This window comes from Staurois parvus, unplaced genomic scaffold (assembly GCF_062004578.1).
Source record: "Staurois parvus isolate SC_StPar_1 unplaced genomic scaffold, SC_StPar_1.0 ptg000166l, whole genome shotgun sequence".
Taxonomy (NCBI): domain Eukaryota; kingdom Metazoa; phylum Chordata; class Amphibia; order Anura; family Ranidae; genus Staurois; species Staurois parvus.
Window position 1 is genome coordinate 1,533,112 of NW_028317962.1, and position 22,661 is coordinate 1,555,772.

General features: G+C 40.5%; 1 protein-coding gene across 1 annotated transcript in view; it reads left to right on the forward strand.

The window, feature by feature from the left end:
- SEC16B (SEC16 homolog B, endoplasmic reticulum export factor) overlaps positions 1 to 22,661 on the forward strand; it is a 312,561-nt gene that overhangs the window by 89,272 nt on the left and 200,628 nt on the right. Inside the window, exon 10 of the mRNA XM_089676327.1 lies at positions 21,342 to 21,477. Within this exon, the coding sequence (XP_089532453.1) occupies positions 21,342 to 21,477 (136 nt within the window). The remainder of the gene's footprint in view (positions 1 to 21,341; positions 21,478 to 22,661) is intronic.

Genomic DNA, 22,661 nt, shown 5'->3' on the forward strand with positions numbered 1-22,661 from the left:
AGGACTGCAGAAGCCCACATTGCACCCAGGACCTACCGATCGCTGGTGCAATGCTTTCCAGGCTCCTGCAGTAAAAAATAATAAATGCATATTTTTTTTCTGTACAAATATGTGCTTTATTTTTTCTGTAAAGGTGAACTTAGCCGTTAATACAAGTAGTTTGTAGAGATGAGAAGATTGTTTTTTTAAAATTTTATTTAGAGGGTGCGTGTGTGTTTTCATGTATTTAGGATAGTCTATTTAGTGCTCAATATCGTGTTTTTTTCCTTTTCTGCTTTTGGTGTATTTGATCATTATTAGTGGCCACTTCAAATTTCTCATTATTATTATTATTATACATTGCTTTATTCACTGTTTTATCCTGTGAAAAAAAATATAACTAATGAGGACAGCAGGGGCTGTTTACTGGCACAAGAGCAGGTACTGGGTAGCAGAAATTAGTTTTCAAAACTTTCAGGGGCCAGTTAAAGTGTACTGGAACCTTACCAGGACCTTACCACCAAAATCACCTTAATTTAATTTTCTTCATTGACTCCAATGCAGTAAGCCCAAATATCACATTTATTGTAAAAAATTTGGGGAACATGAAAACTCAGTTTCCCTCATCCCTAGTAGTTTTCTACAAACCTATGTAAGTTGTTTAATGTAAGAATACAAAGATATGGGATACTTCTACAGTAGATAAACAAAACAACAAAAAACAGGATGGGTGTGACCACTCAACAAATAAATGACTCACAGGATGGAGTATGAAACACAATTTTTATTTGTATGCAAATGATTAAAGCAAAACTTTACTCTCTCAATGAACACTGAGTTTTAAATCCTTATGCTGCTAGCATTTGTAAATAGATAGAAAAATATGTTATTTTTACTTGTTTTAAACTTTTTTTGTACATTACATTACATTTTTTTACTGCCTGCATGCAAGAGCTAAGGGCAGATGGATTCCAGGAAATAAATGCTACATGAATTATCTGCCCTTACTCAAAATGGTTGTGGCTAGAAATGCTGAGGGATTTTTTTCAAAGTGATTGCTCAGCAGAATAAAGCATGGAAACATGGATGGATGGGTGAGTTTGCTTTGAATTTTAAAAATGAATTTGTAGCATTTATGGTTTGTGGTGCTCAGATGCAGTGTAGTTCTGCTTTAAAGCAGCTCTGTAAAGGGCTATGCAAATCGGTATATATGGATATATATCTATATTTTACACCCAGAGAGCTAGTAAATGGGCTGTCCAAATGCACAAGTACCAAATTATACGACAAAAATTGTGCTGGTATCTTGATGAAGATGGCCTCCTTATCTCAACGTTTTTCCCTACAGAGCTTCATCAGGAGATGGGTGCCATGAATACATAAATAATACATAAAATTACATTCACAAATATGTAGAGCAGGTGGTGCTGAGAACAAAAGAAAAAAAAGGAGACAAATGGAAATGACAAGATGAAAATAATTCTAAGCTCCAATATTCCCCATATAAATGGGGTACAAAAACCATATCCAAAAACCCAACATACCCCATTTATAATGAAGTTGAATATTCCCAAGAGAAGTTATGGTTTCTAAGTCCAAAATTAGGAGAGGGCAGACTGTAAACAATCAGCAAAACAATATATTACAGAAGCTCATTCAAGTAAACCTAATAAAGCTAAAGAAGAAATCTTTGAGTCCATAATAATTGCCAAATACAAAAGCATGCCACACTCCTCCAGCCCAAACATGCGTAAACGTTTGCCACAATCAGTCAGTTCAATATGGCGCCCATTGAGGGCCACCCCACACACCATGCCAGAGCGAACCACAAAACAGGCTCCAAGCACGTAAAAATAATTGTTATTCTTTTTCTTGTTCACTCTTATGGATCAGAGAAAACAGTTTGGATGTCCTGTCCTATGTTATGCGATAATCTGAATATAGCAATCTTAGCAGCATTTTGCTTCAATACCACTGTGGGAGATTTATTACAACTGCTGCACTCAGAATCTGGTATAGCTGTGCATGGTAGCCAGACAGATTCTAACTTCAGCTTGTTCAATTAAGCTTTGGCAATAAAACCTGGAAGCTGATTGGTTTCTGTGCAGAGTTGCACCAGATTTTACACTCTCCAGTTTTGGTAAATAACCCCCACTGTTTCTTCTTTAAAACAAAAGTGATATCCCAAATCATGAAGACATTTTTGCAACTTCCTACAACCAACAAGAACCATCAACCTCTAGGATATCTTATTCAGTATAGTTCTCCCTGAAAACCTCCGTTGCCTGGTTTTTACTTTTGGTTACATTAATCCTATGGCAGGTCATGTTGGAATTTACAAAATCTTGTGACAGCTGTGCTTGGAACAATGCTGCAAAGGTCAATCCAATTACTTTCCTTTAACTTCTAAAAATTTTAGAAAGGTAGAGGAACCAAACTACTATGGACTATAATGATCACATTTTGGTTGTATTGGCAGAGCCTAAAAATGGTATATTTTCTTTTAGCCCAGTTTCTTCTGTTTACATCTGAAATAGCCTATGTGTTTATTAGAAGCATTTAAGGCTTCACAGTCTCCTAGGTTGGATCACATATAACATGGGCTCCCAATTCACCTCTAAACTCTTTATACCCATGTTAAATCTTATGCAGGTCAAAATGTATTAGTCATTTCCATATTACCAATAGACTAGCCAGAGTCTTAACGAGTACAAATAACAAACTAACAGGATAGCTGGATTTCTCTCCACCTTCTTGAAAATTAGTTTACAACAACACAAATCGTTCCTCCATTTCTTCTTTCAAGTTAGCTATGGTCTTTGTATAAGTCTTATTCCTAATCCAAAAGAAACTATCAACAATTATAGTTAGATCAGTAACTCCTAACAAAATGTAAATCAACCACAAGTTACCAAGGATCTTCTGACTGAAGACTCTTCAATGTTCCAAATTTAGAAGTTGGGTGATTTGACCATCTAGAGTTTCTGAAACTAATCTTCTGCCCCTTAAAAGGATGCTTATGCAATTCATCAAGCATTTCACATTTCTCTTCATCCAATATGACCCATACCTTGCAGATGGTGGGTAAGAATGAACAATCAGAGCTTTTCTTGATGCTTAACTAACTAAAGGCTATCTTCAGTATCTTATTCAGTGCTGGTAATGTGTGACTGGTCAGAGAATTCAACAAGTGTCCAGAGAAAACCTAGGGTCATTAGTAGGCTGCCCCGGGGAATGGTATTTTCAAGAAAAGGCTGCAAGCAATCTGAACTGCTGTTTGGTTGCCCATGTCTTAATGCATATGGGAACTCACTTAGAGCACATTCATGTGCATGCATGGAAATATATTCAAAAAGTAATGTGCCAATTACATGTGCACCTATGCTGCTTGGACCTATCCATTGGATTCATGTTGACTTTGGCTTTTCTCTGTGTGTTTGAACCTGACTTATGTGCTCATAACATTTTTCTGGATATAAGCATTATTAATATGCCCATACTTTGACTTGCCTACCTTTCTATTCACAAACAAAATCCACCTGCCTCAACCCAGATCTACTCTTAACTTCAGCCAGGCATCTATGTCTCACTCTTTGCCCACACATGCTGTTCTGCCTCCAGATCTTACTGTGTTGTGAGAAAAGCCTGTAGTATGGAGTCTGGATAGAGCAAGGGATGGTTATAACACCTGTCAGACTTTTTTTTCACCATCTGTTTCCTATTTTGGGGATTTCTCTCCACTTCCTGTCTGATAGCCAAACAGGAAGTGAGAGGAAATCCCTGCAAATGAAGGGAATGCCTTGGGGACCCCCAGGTCACGAGAACTAGCGCCCCCATTGGAAGATTTCTCCTCTATTACTTTTCCAGGGACAACCCAAAATTTGGGATTTTCTTTACTTTTGCTTTTAGGCTCCTTGCACACTAGCTTAAAAATCGCTGCTTCTGGTTTGTGTTTTTGATTGGAGCTTTCTGGAAGAAAAAACGCTAAACTTGCCTAAACTGTGTACAAAAACGCCCTATATCAGCATTTTTTTCTGCATTTTTTAAGCCCAGTATGTATGGTGCCTCAGTTATGATAAACAGGGCAAATAGAGAAGGTGAATCTCCTTACCAGGAACACAGACAGCAATAAAAACTGACAGGTATCCCAATCCAAAAAAGGGGAAAGTTTCCTGATGAATATCCAACATCCCCAGAATGTAACATAAACATAGAAGAGAAACCCCCTAAATGAATTGGGACTTTAAAGGTATAAATATGTAAATTGAAAATACAAAAAGTACAAATTCTTTATTTTGTCACATTTTCACATCATAACAGACCATTCAAGATCGTAGTATAACATCACCATCAAAATATTTGTTCTTCAGGGAAAGAAGATAACTCTGCATAGATGTGACATCATCTACAAGATTGAACATATATTTGTTTGAAACATTGCTTATATCCACTAGCAGTATTTTTGTGATTTTTCAGTCTGTAGATATACTCACAATACATACATATACAGGAACATAAGTGAATTTTCAACCAGACTTAAAAACAGAGAAGTTCGCATTGTCGCCACCCCATAAGCCAGGGGACCGCAAGCCCCGGGTACATAGGGCCCCCCCAAAACCAGATCACAAGGGCACACCCAGATCACTGCAATAGAGGACTTGAAAAATAAAGGGCATTTCCAAAAACACATTTGTATAATAAACAAAGAACCATAGTGGTATTCCCGAGTAAAAACCCACCATTATATTTATGAGCATCTGGACACTTCAGCACCTCATCCACATATAACCCAATAAACTGGGGAGTATATAGGTAATGGTCTTCAAACAATTATGTCCGATTAAGCCGTATGAACCTATTGAAGATTTTATCACTAGGGGGAAATCAATAAATATATAAAGCAGTATACATGTCCATTCAGTTGACAAAACATAGATGCAGGACCCTAGTTCCCAAACTAAAGAGGGAGGGAACTTACCAATAAATGGATCTAATGCTGCCCAACACACACAAAGCCGCCCTGCGGCAATCCGGAAACGTCTGCACTGGCCCGTAAGAAAGAGGATTATTGAGGATATAAGGGTTGAATGCCAGTTATATAGGGACCTTGAAAGGGTCCAACCAATCTTTAAGCAGTAATTGAACATTGTCCACAGGAACAGACAAAGGATCCAAGATGGCGTCCGAACACCAAGTCCATGCTGACCTATACATGGACACTGCTGGGCACCATCCCCCGGAACGCCGGTGCGCGATGTCACCCTGCCCCATAGTGTGGAGTGATGTCACACATGGGCAAACCGCTGACACGCTGAGGAAACGCAGGGCCACAGGGCACAGGGGAAGCGGCGAAAGCCGAGACCCCGCACCACAAATCAACCTCACATAGCTGCACTGCACTCACCAGGCCAAAGCCAATCTACAGATTGAAAGTCACAAAATACTGCTAGTGGATAAAAGCAATGTTTCAAACAAATATATGTTCGATCTTTTAGATGATGTCAACTCTATGCAGAGTTATCTTCTTTTCCTGAAGGAGTGATGTCACTCCGAAACGCGTTGGACTTATAGAAACTGTCTCTGTAACAATATGTGTTGATGATGACACAATATGTTTTTTAAAAATGGTTAACTATGTATGACCATATATAGTATTTGTATTACCAAACAAATATTTTGATGGTGATGTTATACTATGATCTTGAATGGTCTGTTATGCTGTGAAAATTTGACAAAATAAAGAGTTTTTACTTTTTGTATTTTCAATTTACATATTTATGCCTTTAAAGTCCTAATTCATTTAGGGGGTTCCTTGCCTATGGGTATCCCAATCCATCTCCAATTTATCCAAAACTAAAAAAAAAAGTTTTATAACCTTTTGTTATACATTAAATGCAGCAAAAGAGCTGTGGTGACAACTTGCTACAGAAAGTTAAAGGGTTAGTTCACCTTTACCTGAAAACTGTGTGCAGCTAAAGAGGGCCTGTAGATAAAACAAACTGTGCAGCTAGAATTGATTAGGTGTAGGCAATCTACATACTTCCTGAAGGCTGGTTGAAAAACTCCCACACATGGCATCATCCCATCCTGCCTTGTTGCTAGGATTTTGCTAAAAAGCTTTTATTGCTCACCTCCACTGTCACAGGAGCATGCACATGCTTGATCCACTATTTCCTCTGTGACAACAACGTCCAGGCAACAAGGCCGGGTGGGGTGATGTCCTACACCTACAAAAAAGGCATTGTCCAACTGTAGTCAAAGCTGCACAGTTTTTTTTGTTTATTTGCAGGCGCCCCTTAAGTACACAGGCAGTTGTTTGTAAAGGTGAACTAGCCCTTTTAGAGTTGACTACATTTATGGCAGATCAACATGTAATTTTCAGTACTTGGGGAAATGTGAATGTATTGCAGATGCACCAAATATGTTTTTTTTTTATTCTGCCCAAATATAAAAATGTAATGTACATGAGTTAATACCCATAGAGGGTTAAAGAAAACAAGCAAACATTATTGTTTATATTATAATAAAATGAAAATCAGATTTCCTAAAGCGGAACTGTGTTAAAATCTATGTGCATCTACCGCTAAATTGACCACATAATATAATCAAGATGATATTTCAGAAAAACAACAACCCTTTCTAATTCCTCTTTTGAAGATGTCAATCCACAAAGTTTATTGTGTGGGCTATCGATATTGTTAGCTTCTCACTGTTCATAACTGTGATGTTCTATTAATGTCTTTTTAAGAGAGTGCGAAATTGAACCATTTGAGGTGGAGATGAAATGGATATTTATAAGATTTATGAGATAAAACACAGATTCTTGAGAAAAAGAGTTTTCAAGTATTTTAATATTTTTTTTTCAAGTGGAAAAATACCAACCCCCCCACTGTTCATGTTTCCGAACTGAACATTTTTAAAATTATCCTGAAGTAAAATAACAAATGCTTCATGAACTAACCTTTATCTCTTCCAACAGTTGTACTGAATTAGTCTAAATAAAGAATTACAAAAGAGTATTCATTAACCAATAGATGCTTTCCTACCTTGGCTTCTTCCACCGATGGTAATGCAGTGGCTTAAGTAGCCAAAGAATGTAGGATGATGTATAAAACAAGTGCTATAACTAACATTTCTTGCTGCCCACAGCAACCAATCAAAATCCTGGGTTGATTTTAAACGTGGACTGCAGAAATGGCAGTTGAAAGCAGGAATGGTTTGTTAATAGGTAACACCAGATTGCATGTGTCTATACATGTCAGCTCCAACATAATGATTGAATCACCTTGCTAATTAGGTAATTGATGGACTGAGATTTTGTTATCAGTTATTTGTTAATAAGGGTATTGGGTTGGGATTTTGTTTGTTTTGCCATATAAAGTCCCATGGGAGCCAACAGTTGGTGGAATCGGTTGTTTGGCTAGTCTGCATAGATTCATGCAGATCAGGATTCTCAATTGCTTGATATCTTCATTTTATATTCAGTATTTACCAGCTAATGAAAGGAGCTACATGGCCCCTGTACATACCATTTATTAATTTGTTAAAATTAGAGCATAAGTACCCTTTCTTATTACAAAGCAGTGCGGGTATCTCTCCTTACAGCTCATGCTCTTTCCTTCCTCTAACCTTCACGTCACTACTGTATCCTGTGCTAAGTGGAGATCAGAGTGAGGAACAAGCAAGAAATAAGTGTAGACTCAGGGGATTGACACTCCTGAAAGTGTTGGTTTCCCTCTTTTAGCAGAAGTTTCCTAAGCATTGGAGCAAGTTTGGTGGTCTGGGCAACAGTATATCCTTTGCTCTGTAACAGGTATGCTTTGGGTTAAAGTTTCTATATAGCAATAGAGTCCCTGTAAAAGAGAAGCTTAGTTTTTTTTTTCAAAAATCATACTTACCTATGTGGATGCAGCATCAGGCCGATACTGCATATGTCCCCCATCAGCTATAAGACTGAGAACTGAACGATCAAACACTGCTGATTGCTCAGTTCTCAGTGCGCCCTGAGCAGAGAGCTGGTGACTTTAGTCACTGCTGTTTGCTCTAACCTCCCACCCCTTGCGCCGGGCCTGGCTGTGGAGGGGGCAGGAGCAGCTGGCTCAGTGGGTCTCTCTGGTGCCGGTCCAGACATCTGGGTGGATCCCGACTTTAAAACTGAGATCTTTTCCCATTTGGACCAGCTGAGTGATGCCAGCCGACAGCAGATTTTAGCCGTGGGCTGAAAACATGTGACAGGAGTGTTGAACGAACTGCAGTCCTGTAATCCACAGGAGAAGTACAGCCAAGTGAGCTTTGGATGTACTTCTTCTTTAAGAGGTTGTGCAAAGACATAGCAAAGATGATAATAAGTAGGTCTGTTGTAAATAAAATCAGTACAATCTCATATAAGCTTTCACATTTTGATGTAATTTCAAAAGTAATTTTAATTCTTTGGATCTTTTAATTGTTTAATTTGCAGCTTTCATCATAGCTTACATTTCTTTCTTGTTTTTTTTTTAATCCACACAAGAGAAAGTACTTAAATTGAATGCGAAGGGTCCTTTGTGCTGGTGGCTGCTCTCTTTATTTAAAGGATAAGTTCACCTTTTGTAACATGTTACATGTTACAGCCATATTCAAGGTGTAACATGTTAAGATCAGACCGGCCCTGCTCTCTCCCCCGCTAGCTGTCAAATTTTTAAAAAAACAGGGCCATATCTCTCATTCACATTCCTTTGTGAATGAGAGACTACAAGTCCCAAGGGTCGGCTTGTAGTCGTCAATGGACTACCACGGCACTGTGCAAGCAGATATACTGACAGATCTGCAGGAGACCTGCATGGCACCAGCTGATTGCTGGTGCAATGCTTTACAGGCTCCTGCAGGCAAAAGTAATAAATGCTTTTTTTTACCTGCAAAAAAATGTGCATTTTTTATTTTTTACTAAGAGGTGAACTTATTGTTTAAATCTTTACTCTCCTATATTAAAGTATTAAAAAAAGCAAAGTAAATTTTATGACACCAAATGTTTTGCAAACAAAATGTAATTCAGTTAGGGTTTAGATGTACGTTAAATCAGGATGGGTGCAGGCAATAAATTAATATGGGTGTCTGGTTTAATAGATTGGTTAAATTGCATGTTAGCAACCTTTCCTACTTCAGAAAGTGATACAAAATTGTTAATTGGTCTAGAAATATAATCAGCTCTGGCATTAGATGCAGCGTAATATAGATTGTGTCTCAGATACCATATGGCTCACAGCAGGTGACACACGTGATCAGACTCTCTGCTGGTGCATAGGAATGACTGCGGTAGCAAACAGCAGACACCCTTTTCCCTATAGACAGCTTCTTTATTGGAGAATAGATGTGTTTCCCATATAAAGGTATATACACACGCAAGAAACATGGCGATTGTTTCATATACATTACAATAAGGATTATCCTGGCAAGAAAACCTAGGGTTCCAGACACAGGCATGGCATAGAATTGTTACAATTCTCATCTAATACTAATGAATACTGCAGAAAGGGAAGAAAACACCCATTTAGATTCTTTCAGCTGTTATGCCAAGTCTCTGTTAAAGGAAAACACCCACTTAGATTCTTTCAGCTGTTATGCCAAGTCTCTGTTAAAGGACACAGTCACGAATGACTTAGGTAACTGACCATAGGTCAAGTAAAACTGCATGGTCGACTTCGAACCGGCACCAAATGAGGCGCGGCGTTCAAGAGCGACCAGGACATCTCCAGCGGGGCAGTCCCTGAAGCAGGGTAACCCTACATGGGAAACGTAGTTAGACATCAGGGTACAGCAGAGCTATGGCACTTCAAAATCAAAGTAAGCAATATTTCCAAACCGGGGCATTAAGGCAAGACCCCCACTGCACCCCTCCAAGCAAAAACAGTTGACAGGAGTGCCACCTCAAATAGTGGCCTTGACCGTGGTGAGGTTGCAATGGGGGTTCAAACCTTATAGAGGTGAGTATTCTGAACCCCTAGTGCAAGAAAGAAAAAGGTGGGCAATACTGAACACAAGAACATGCTCAGGAGAAGTGACTGTCAAACTTAGATTGCAGAGACTGTCCATGAAGGCCCAGTGAAGAGTGGAAGAGCCTCAATCTCCTGGAGGAGGTGGCGGTGGGACGTAAGGTGACATTGTGGTGCCTATATTTAAAAAGGGCTCAAAGTCTTTGCCAAGTAACTTCAGACCGGTATATTTAAAGTGGAAGTAAAGGCAAAACATAAATAATGCTAAACCTACTCTTAGCCACATTCTAAGCCTAATCTATCTAGCAAGGTAAAGAAAAAAAATCACTTTATTTACGAATTCAGCAGTCGCTCCGGCCCAGGCCAAGGAGGAGCTGTTAGCAGCTTCATTGTGTTGGAGAGGCAGCTGACAACGGTAGCCCCCTAGTAAATCTATGGGTGATGTCACTTCCTAGGCATTTCCCAGCCATTGTCGGGTCTGCCCTGCACACAGAGGACTCTGCTGGAGATCGGACTGGAGCGGCTGCAGAACAGGTAAGTATAGAGATTTTTTTCTTTACAGGACTACATAGATTAGACTTAGAATGTGGTTGAGAGTAGGTTTAGAGTTAATTACATTTCGTCTTTACTTTTACTATAACATCTGTAGTCGGGAGGATAATTGACTGTTTAATAAAAGAAAACGTAGAAGAGTTTTTGCTACAAAACAGTATTTTAAGCAATAGTCAGCATGGGATAACGAATAACCAAAGTTGTCAAACAAATCTGATTTCTTTTTTTCGAGGTTGTGAGCAAAAACCTAGACAAAGGAGCAGCTGTGGATATAGTATACTTAGATTTTGCAAAAGTGTTTGACACAGTTCCCCACACACTGATAATGTATAAGTTAAAGTCTACAGGCCTAGAAAATTCAGTTTGTAAATGGATATAGAACTGGCTAAAAGACTCTGATCTAAGGTTATTAGTGGTGTACCCCAAGGTTCAGTGTTGGGACCCTTACTTTTTAACATATTTATAAATCATGTAGAGTTTGGGATTAAAAGTATAATTTCAGTGTTTGCAGATGACATCAAGCGTTACAGTGAAATAATAACCTTGCAAGATGTTTCCAATTTACAAGCCGACCTCATTGCACTATTTAATTGGTTAACTATGTGGCAAATGAGATTTAATGTTGATAAATGTAAATGATGCACTTGAGGGGTAAAAACATGTATGTATCACACATCCTAGGAGAACAGCTGGGGGAGTCAATGGTTGATAAGGGTCTGGTAGATCATAGACTTAGTAATAGCATGCAATGCCACACTGCAGTTTCTGAAGTTAGCAAAATACTTTCTTGCTGTTACGGTCAGGGGTCAGCCTCGAAGACCAGTAGCTATAGCAGTAGAGGGACTCCCACTGACCAGCAGGATTTGTATACAAGCAGGTCACCTTGGTGAATTACACAAGCTCATCTGAGGCGTAAAGTCTAAGTACTAACAGTTATTCACCAGAGCACCTGATGGTGGAGATGGGTTTAGTTGCACAGTGGCTAAATAGTTAGCACTTCCGCCTGGCAGTACTAATGTTATTGGTTCGAATCCTAACCACAGCACCACCTGCCTGAAGTTTGCATGTTCTCCCTGTGCCTGCATGGGCTTCCTCCTGGTACTCCAGTTTCCTCCCACACTCCAAAGACATGCTGGTAGGTGCCAACGCACCTGTCCAAATTGGCCCTAGTATATGTATGTATGACTGTAAGTTAGGGACCTTAGATTGTACGCCCCTTGAGGGTTAGGGACTGATGTGAATGTACAATATATATAAATGTAAGGCACTGCGTAAATTGATGGCGCTATATAAGTACCTGAAATACCAAATAATAATGTTAATACCAAGTCACAGTTCTCAGGATCACCTAACCAGGAGGTGAGCAGTCCAGTAGTAGATATAGCAGGTAAGGATCCGACAGAAGCATAGTCCCTGTAAGACCTCATTTGAAATATACAGTTCAGTTTTGGGCACAAAAGGGATATTAGAGAACTAATGTAAGTTCAAAAAAGAGCAACCAAACTGATAAGAGCCATGGAATTCATGGCTAAACAGAATGTATTCTCTCTTGAGAAGAGGCGATTAAGGGGGGTATAGGATCACCATCTACAAATACATAAGTAGTCCATATAGTGAGCTGAGTGTTGAGTTTATCATTTTCAGATCCCTACACAGGACAAGGGGGCACTCTTTTACATCTGCAGGAAAATACATTTAACCTCCGCATATGAAAGAGCTGTGAAAATGTGGAATAGATTTCCTAAAGAACTAGTTCTGGTCAGCTCAGTACATTGTTTTAAAAGAGCTTGATTCATTCCTAAATGCACAAAATATAACTGGATACTGATATTTATAGGTAATGAACACCAAGGGGAGTTAATCCAGGCAGGGGCGGACTGACCATTTGGAAACTAGGGCACTGCCTGAGGGCCCGTGGTCAGTAGGGGGCCCCATGAGATGCCCCTGATACCTTTTTCATAGGTTTTTTTGAGTTTGGGCAGGGACACAGGGGCTCCATGATCCCCTATTGCCCGGGGGCCCCATGAGTTGTCAGTCCGCCCCTGGATCCAGGTGATATTCGATTGCTTTTCCTGGGGGATCGGGAAGGAATTTTTTTTCCCACACTGAAGTAAATTGGATCATGCTTTATTTGGGTTTTTTTTTTTTTTGCTTTCTTCTAGATTAACTGTGGGTATAGGATTGGGTATGGGGTTTTTTATTTTTTTTTTCTGTTGGTTGAACTAGATGGACTTGTGTCTTTCTTCAACCAGACTAACTAACAGGATCCATAAATCACACATATCTAAAAACATCATGATGCTTTTAGATGTGTGTGATTTTTTTTTTATCCCGTGAGTAACCAAGTTCAGTGGTTACCATTATCCTTGCCTTTCTATCCTTGATTGCTAGGTGGATATACGGAGGAGGTGTTTGACTGGTGGTGAGGAGGCTCTATGTGCATTGCACATGTTTTTTGACAGTTGCGGTATAGTCATGCAATGCAATGCCATGGCATGTGTATACCCTTGTAAAATTGCCTTTACAGCTTAGTTGGGGTGGTAAAAATGCAGCTCAACTGTCTCCCTCCGCAATGTGAATATGCTTGTGTGTTCAGCTTGTGATTTTTTTATACTTTGTGTGGCCATATGACATGGGGTGATTCAAGTCATTTTTATTTTTGTTTACTGGGTAGGCAAAATTCACACTGCATACCTGTAGATTATTCCATGTCACTCTACAGAACCGGCACTCTTTGAAATCCAATACGTTCAGCTGACACTGGGTCCCTTCTGCCTAAAAGCTTTCCACCCTATACCAGTCTATGACTAGGTCTCTTAGGCCCCACACACGTATCCCAGTGAACCAATCGGCAACCATAGGCATGGCAAGTTTGACTTTTCCTGCCCTGCTGAACATAATCCTTTGTTCATGGAGGTGCTTTGCCAAGATTGCTCACAGCTATTAAATAAAACATTTTAAACTGTGTGTATTATGAGAAGTTTTTACATTTTGTGTGATAGTTAGTAGTGTATTATAAATGAATTAAACAGTATAGAGCTACAGCATCAAAGCAAAGACTCAAAAGAACAATAAAACACAGCTACAAAGCAGTCAGTTTAAAAGGCAGGACATTAGGTATGCAATTTTCTCTCAGTTCACTGACAGTGATAGGAGTCAATAGAACAAAACATCTCCATATGTTTCTTTCTCCTTTTGTGTTATATTATCATTATCGCCGTCTTCTTATAACAGTTCTCTGCATGTTTCTAATCCTCTGTCCATAACACATCACTGACAGCAGAATCCTGGCATAGAAGCCAAGTAATTTAAGCCTTTATCCTGTAAATAATTAAAACTGGAAATAAAATTAGAAGCTAAAACCATAACAAATAATCAAGTATGTGGCGTAAGGCTGTGAGCGTCCTGTAATTGAATTTATCTCTATTTGTCTCTCGTCAAAAACAAAACACTGTCAAAATAATTAGCCACAGCAAAAAAGATACTTGAGGGATACAAGCTTATAACGCAAGGCGAAATATGCCAGGTAGAGTGTAAACCATGACAACCAATCGGCAATCATGTCTCATTGTCCTGAGTGCTTTATAGCTGGCCATACACACGCCAAAATGCACTTATACAGCCACATCTTCCATTGATTTGGCAGCCTGTGCTTTGGATGAATTTAGGGAAAAGAGTTTTAACAGTGACTGCACAAGCTTAAGTCTTACTGCTTTGATGATCTTGTAGCACTTACTGCTGATGTTTGGGTCCCCTGATTTCTGGATCACAATGGCCCTTCTGGCAGTGTCATACCCTCTGACACACTAAAGAAAGAGGTTTTTATTTTGGGAAATACTTCCCACAAAGCAACATACAAAATAGGAATAAGTAATGACAGATTATTTTATACAGCACCACAAACAATAACAGGAGGACTTCTTAAAGTATCTTTGTACCTGAACCCTGAATCTATAGAGGTCTTAACTTAAGGAACGGTACTGGAAGCTAAAAGGTCTTTCCATCTCTAAACAGCTCCAACGGGCCAGTGTACTATTAAATATTGGGGTCCAAAATTGCTCATTGGAGTGCTCAGGTTTAAGTAGATTCCACAATACAAGGTGTAAATACACAAATTGTATTGTAGGGCAAGGTGAGACTGTCCCTTCAAGAAGTGGGTAAGAAAGTTGTGGCCAGCAGCCTCTCGCCACCATACAGTCTGTGAATTAAGCTTCCTCCCACTCTCTTGCATCAGGAACCGGTGGTGTTGGCAGGGTTTTTGGACCCTCTATTGGTGATATCTCGCAGAACAGGATCTTTCTGGCAGCTGTGCCCTCTGCACTGATGTGGCAGGCAAGTCTCTCGCTGGTACCACAGCAAACAATCACAGCAGGCAGCTCCCCAACCCAACAACCCTGGTCACCTATCACATCCCATGTGAGACTGCCCCAAACATCTCTTTCATTTCCATCTTTCTGCAGCTTTCCATCCTCCTGGGACCTAAAGTCCCATCCAGTCTTTGGCTTGATGGAGAAAGGTCTCCGGGGGACTATGTCCCCCAAGTTCCAGGGGACTCCCAGCAGTCTGTTTTCTCTACAAGTTTCATAGCAGCTCATTACATTGCACTCTGCTGTCCGGGGCTGTGGCTGGAGTCTCTTCTAGCAGCTGTGGCTGCAAATGCAGCCCTATCAATGCATCCTGTGTTCTCTCTCTCTCCTCCTGTCCCCTTGTGGCCGCTTTTCCTCTCACTGGTGGCCAGAAGAGGAAGAAAAACTGTGGACAACAGCAGCATAAATAATGATGACCTAGTCTGTGCAGCAGTGTTGCAGGAGTGCCATGGACCTGGGGCTGTAAATCCTATATTTTTATATTCCATGTCAGCATTCTGTGTGTAGGTTTTTTCTATGCAATTGTGGTATGTATGGTATAGTCAAAGGAATTTATATTTGATTTTGTCTTTAAAGGCATGCAAAAAGAATCAACTGAGTGAAAATTATTTGAAAAAAAATATATTATGATCATTAATATAAGAATCCAGTAAGTAGACTGGGAACCCCACCCAATGGCCACAATAGTTCAGAAATCAGCAAAGATATCTCACCAATAGAGTTCCCAAGAGATATATGAAACTGTCATTTTCAACTCTTTAGTATCTACCAAAACTGAAATTTCAGTTTTGATAGATGATAAAGAGTTGAAAACGACAGGAAGATCTGACCTTTTTTAGGGAAATCTCTCAGGTCAGCAGTATGGAAGCTGCCATTGCTGACTTGTTGAAGGTGCAAGCTTTAAGGATATTCACTTTATATTTGTGTTTTAACTTAAAGCTGAGCTCCAGTTAGTTTTTGTTTATTAAAAGTCAGCAGCTCAAAAACTCACCTGTACCAGGATCCGGCGATGTGCTCACCTGAACTGTGCCTTCCCTCCGTCTTCTGGGCCTGTCGCCAGCATCTCAACCACAAGCTGTCACCTGATGGGAGCCCGCTTGTGGCTTCACAGCCGGGTGCCCACTGTGCATGTGCGAGTTGCGCTGCACATTGTAAATGATCCTGTCACGTGTCACAGAAGACTGTGGGGAGGGAAGGGGGGAGGAGAACTTCAGCTTCTGATTGCCTAGGCCAGGGGTAGGCAACCTGTGGCTCTCCAGCTGTTGCACGACTACAAGTTCCCTCATGCCTCTGCAAGTCATAGCTGTAACTGTCAGTTCTGTAATGTTGCAATGCCTCATGGGAAATGTAGTTCCACAACAGCTAGAGAGCCGCAGGTTGCCTACCTCTGGCCTCGGTGGTCAGAGCAGAAGTGGGAACAGGTTCCTTTCAAAACCAGGTAAACCCCCCCCACCAATATTTCCATTTGGGGAAAGGGGGGGAGGGAGCCTGAAAGCGGAACGTCACCATTTGGATGGAGCTCCGCTTTAAGGAGTAACTGACCTAGAAGATAAGCAAGCAGTGAAGGGTTGGGACCTGCATACCTATTCTTTGTCAGATAACAGATACAGCATCACAGTTTGTACCTTCAGGGGCCCATTCACACCACTGTGGTGTGTTAGTGCATGAACCTTGCATTGTGTTAAGAAAATCCAATCATTTGAATGGGCTGCCTAATGCACCAAAACACCTACTGGTAAAGTATGTTGGAGTGTCATTCAGATTTGTTGCCATGTGTTAGCAACATTCTATAATGTGTTCAGGCCCTAAAGCCCAACACCATTAAAACCCCTTTGAAATAAAAATAAAATCAGTAGCGCAGCATGTTTAAAAAAATAAATAAACTGCTATTTTTGCTGTAATTCCCTCTGGCACTGTGCCCTGTGGAGTCACCGCTCTGAGATTCACACCACTCCACTTCCATCATCCAATCCTTTTTCTGTGATCCCAAGCCATTATGGATCCCCCCCTCCCCAGGGGATTTGTCATCACACCAGGGGCGGACTGACCATTTGGGAACTCGGGCACTGCCCGAGGGCCCGGGTCAGTAGGGGGCCCCATGAGATGCCCCTGGTACCCTTTTCATAGGCTTTTTTTAGTTTGGGCAAGGACACAGGGGCCCCATGATCCCCTATTGCCCAGGGGCCCAATGAGTTGTCAGTCCGCCCCTGCATCACACTGATATGGCCTAACAGCATTTTTGAGAGCAAGGGTGCTCAAGCAATATTAGGTGAGTTCTGCCATGTCGAGGAGTAATGACTATCAACATCGAAAGAAAACATGAAGGGCCTGCAACCTCATGTGACTAGCCAGATAACCACGGATATATAAAATGTGCTTTATAAAAAAATAAGCATGAAGATTTGAAGGGGGTCAAGGAGGGCCTTACTGAACATGGAGTTGGGCTTAAAAATATATATCATCACGATGGGGTTCTTTTTAAAACCATATTTTCACCAATCAAAACCATATGGGAATGGGCCAGGATGGGGGTGGGTGGTGCATATAATTAGACTATATGCAATACTAGTTGTGTTCACACAATCTCAAGTAAGATGTCAAGAAGTGTTTTTTGGGGTTAAAAGCTTCAAGGGCATCTCACATAAAAAAACCTTCTGATGTGGCCATTGGGGGGGCTAAAATATCAGCCAGCTTTTTATATCTTTTGATATCCTTAATATGATCATTTGGTTTGTAATGTTGCTTGCCAGCAAAGAAGAAAAACTAAAATCTGAGTTTTGAGTGGATCTGGCCTTTGAGATACTGTACATTATACCTTTATTGTCAGTGTATACAATAACAAAGACACCTAGTAGACATTCAGATAACATGTTACCATTTTTCCTGGTGTTCTCCTTCAAATGAATACATTTATAATGTGTGTGTAAATTCAGTCACCAAATGCCAGTTTCTAAATGCAATAAGAGCTGTACTGAACCTTTTTGTTTTCAATAAAATAATGGTACAATACAGAACTGTCTGCCAGTAACTGGTTCCACATCCTTAATAATGGAGAAAACAAAAAATTGTGTTAAATGTACTAGTCAAAAAACTGATTACTTTTTGAAATCCTCAGGCATCTTTCACCAGCTTGAAAATAGATCTTAATAATCACATTTCTGAACAAGAATGCCAGTAAACACTTTGTTTAGGGATTACGCTCTTTGTGTGGGAAGAGATGACTCTTGACTGTCTGAAGTGGTTTTGTTGCATATTTGTCACTTGGAAATGTTGCCATGCTTTATTTGGTTTTTGAAAGATGTTTTCTGTATTTGTAAGGTAGAAAATTTTCTTTAAAATATATTTCCTTTAGAAATAAGACAGACCTAATCTTAGTTTAGTGGGCAGGGTTTGAACCCATCTTTACAACTGTCCGTGGCACAGTCTGGGAAATATTCCTGCTTCTTGTCACAGGTTTGGATAATCTAGTTGTCCAGACAGCTACACAAGGGATCTCTGGAATTTAGGGGTCCATTTATTGTAGATGTTGAGTAAATGTGTTCTGGACCCCCTCGCATTGCCACCTGATACTGTGCTCTTCATGATATTCTATCCATCCTTCTGGTTTGTAATCTTCAAGTTGTCTTGGGAAGCAGGCACTTTATATACTTCTGGTTTGACTGGCACTGATGGTTCTTTCCTTTAATGATGTTGTACTCAGCTGGGTATTAGCTGTCCTGTCTGGCCTGTCCACCTCAATTTTTTATGTATTCCTTTGGCTAATCTATTAGTGACATACTGTAGGTATGTTGAGGTGGGGAGGAGGTGGCATAGAAATGTGCTCAGAGCAGAGTTTCTGTGCAATATAATAGCTCAAAAACCTGAATCCTGCAAGGTCCTGGCACAGTTATATTTTAAAGACCATCTCCAGGTAAAACCTTAGGTAACCATGGGCAGCACAGTGGCTAAATGGTTAGCACTTCCATCTGGCAGTACTAGGGTCATTGTTTCGAATCCCAACCACAGCACCACCTGCCTGGAGTTTGCATGTTCTCCCTGTGCCTGCACGGGCATCCTCCGGGTACTCTGGTTTCCTCCTACACTCCAAAGACATGCTGGTAGGTTAATTGGATCCTGTCTAAATCGTCCCTAGTATGTGTATGTTTGAATGTAAGTTAGGGACTTTAAGCCCCTTGAGGGTTAGGGACTGATGTGAATGTACAATATATATATATGTAAAGTGCTGTGTTAATTGACGGCGCTATATAAGTACCTGTAATAAATAAATAAATAATAATAATAACCCAGTGCTGCAAATGAGACCATCATCACTTCAGTCTGGTATTTGCATCTTGGATGGACTCCACTGCTGGACAGCCAAGAGGAAGTGTCCACATCATACACTTGATAATGTGGACACCTGAATAAGGACCCCAGCTCCTGTGGATTGAAGACAAAAGCTAATTTAGGACTGGGATGTCACCTGATAATAGACTTAGGTATGTAAATGGGGCATAGGAAGGGTTTTTAGTTTTTACAATGTTCAGATGAAAGTCTCCATCAGCTGTTTTAAAAAAGTTCCCTTCAGTCCAAGTGCTCAGAAAGACATAGACTGGAATCACCACTAGTGAGCAACCTTTACCTTCAGCCTCTCACCTGATGGTTAGACCTACTCCAAAGACATGCTGGTAGATTATGCGTGTGCTGTCTAAATTAGCCATACTGTGTGTATTTATGAATGTGAGTTAGAGGCCTTAGATTGTAAGCTCTTTGAGGGTTAGGGACTGATGTTGTACAATCTATGTAAAGAGCTGCGTACACTTACAGTGCTATATAAAATATATAAATATATATATCATAGACAACCAAATATAGATTTTTTTTAGGACACTGACTTAAAAATCTGTATTTGGTTGTCTATGGTATGTTGTCTTCTTGTCTACTCTCTGCAGTATATTTATACAATGTGTATAAAGAGTGTGACCAAACATTGGTGATTGATTCACCTGCAGACTCTAGGCTTTGTTATGTGTTAGGCAAAACTTAGACATGAGGCCCCCACTCATGCCCATAATGGGAAAAATAATTTACGTGATAAAAAAATAACTGTTACATCACTGAGTGGTCCCACCCCTTAGCTATTCAAGAAGTCAGACAACGGCGGGAGCCAGCGATGGATTTGGACCTGTTTTTTTTCACTGGGTTGGCGACAACGTTCATCGTGATTGATGCTGGATCTACACCGAAGGATATTGTTTTTGTTTTTTTGTATAACTATTGTTTTTTATTGGTCATTTGATTGTTTACAACAATTAACAGTATTGTCGCAATAATGTATTACAGATTTGTAAAGGATATAGATAACAGAGTATGAGCATATTCAACATCTTACAAAATTCAGCTTATAAACAATTTGACTTTGTAGTCATTACTTTTGTTTTTGTTTTATAAAGAAGTTGTCAAACATTGTCTCTGTGTTTTTATTTATTTTTGACACTTTTTTGAGGAATGAGTAGGGGTACTATATACCCCATACTCATTCACATAAGGGGAAAGCCAGGATTTGGGGACCCCCTTGTTAAAGAGGGCTTACAGATTGCAATAAGCCCCCTGCCTGCAGACCCCTCAACCACCAGCCAGAGTTGTGAGGAAGAGGCCCTTGTACCCATCAAGATGGGAACAGGATGATTTATGGTAGAGGGGTACCCCACCCCAAAGCACCCCCCTATGTTGAGGGCCCTTTCCTGGCCTGCCAGGCTGCATTCTCAGATAAGGGTCTGATATGGATATTGAGGGGGACCCCGTGCCATTTAAATTTTTTTCAAAATTCATACCAGAACTAAGGGTCTGTTATGGACTTGGGGAGGGGCTATTTTTTTCTTATTTTTTTAATTGCCAGCAGTTCTGTTTTCTGCATTCAACTGTCAGCGGGTGGACGTTGGCTCCAAAAATTTGCATCTGAATGGTATCTGGAAATCGCAGCTGAAGAGCTGCTTTGGAAATCCATAGTGCAAACAAACAGGAAATTTGCACCGGACATGTGTGAACCTAGCCTTAGGCAAATTAGGCGGCCGCGAGGCCCCTGTGAATGCGAAGCCTTAGGCGACCGTATAATTTGCCTAATTAAAGAGCCGCCTCAGCCTGCATGAAAGTTTGATAAATGTCACATTCGCTGCTTTATATATATGCCTCTAAATTTTGTGTATATTTCTAAGCTGTACAATATATCCTTTAAAATATGGAAAGATAGAATGGTGAGTCTTCACAATTTAGGAGAAAAGGTAAGTTAAGCCCTAATATATTGGCAAATCGCTGTCCATTATGGCGTTGCATTCAAATATTGTAATTTTGTTTATAATACTAGTTGGGCACAATTTTACAATCTGTCTTGGATGTCTATTTTCCATCATAAAAAAAAAAGTCGCACAATTAACAGAAGTGTAGGCATGCCCTCTGGACTTAAATTTCTCATTCTTTTGCTCTTGGCATCCTACAGGGAGGATTTACATAAAGTCGATGTAATGAACTATTGCCAGCAGAATGCCAGCCAATGCCTGCGCTCAGGGGGCCCGAGGAGCCGCGACGACGCTCTGCTCTGGCAGGTGCTGCTGCAGATGTGCCGGCAAAATGGGGTACGTCGCATGAAACACTACAAATCTGCCTCCCATTAGCGCCGAACAAATGTCGCTTTGCAACATCCATGGAGTGCTGTTTCAACCTACATTTATAGTGCAGTCGATCATATATTATGTAAATATGGTTCTCCTTAATTAACATTATGCAGATTCCATTTATGCAATGTGGGCTTCAGCCAACAGTTCTGGCTTACAGTAATTAATTGCTTTGTTTGCAATACAGCTTGGAGGAGATTGGAAAAATTAAACCGACGATTGGTTTTTAGTTAATGTTTAACGGATGTGGCATCTAGTTTTTATCAATTTCTGAGCCTTTCCAGTTAATTTTATTTTTAAAATTTTAAATGAAGACACAGTTTATCGAAAATAAGGATCAGCTAAAACACCTTCCTGTTTGTTGAGAAGCATTGAGAGCCACAGGTGAATGCTAGTACGTTGACCATAGCAAACATTTGCTTCCTAGTATAAACATTTAGAAGGGTAAGTTCACCTATTCACGAGAAATGAAAAGGTGAACTGATGCCAAATATTCTGGTCAGCCATTTGGACCCTGATGCACATAGAAGCCACAATGCCCCTATTCTGCTGGTCTAATGACACAGTGTACACAGTCCCAGAGTGACTATCTATCTTAATGCTGTCATTCTGGACTCCAACCTATCCTTCCAGCCCCAAGTCCAATCTTTAACAAACTCGTGCAGACTCCACCTCTGCAACATTGCCAAAATATGCACGTTCCTAACCCCAGAAACCACTAAACAGCTCATCCACTCCCTCCTCATATCACGACTCGACTACTGCAACTCCCTCCTCGCTGGCCTGCCTCGCCGCTGGCTATCCCCGCTTCAGTCGATCCTGAATACGGCTGCCAGACTCATTCACCTTTCCAACCGCTCCATCTCCGCCACCCCCCTCTGCCAATCCCTCCACTGGCTTCCGATTGCGCAACGGATCAAATTCAAAATCCTAACACTGACGTACAAAGCTGTCCACCATACTGCCCCGTACTACATCACTGACCTAATATCCAAGTACCGCCCAGCACGCAAACTCCGCTCCTCACAAGACCTCCTTCTCTCTAGTTCCCTGGTCTCCTCCTCCCATGCCCACCTCCAGGACTTCTTCAGGGTGTCACCCATTCTCTGGAACTCCCTGCCCCAACCCATCAGATTATCACCTAC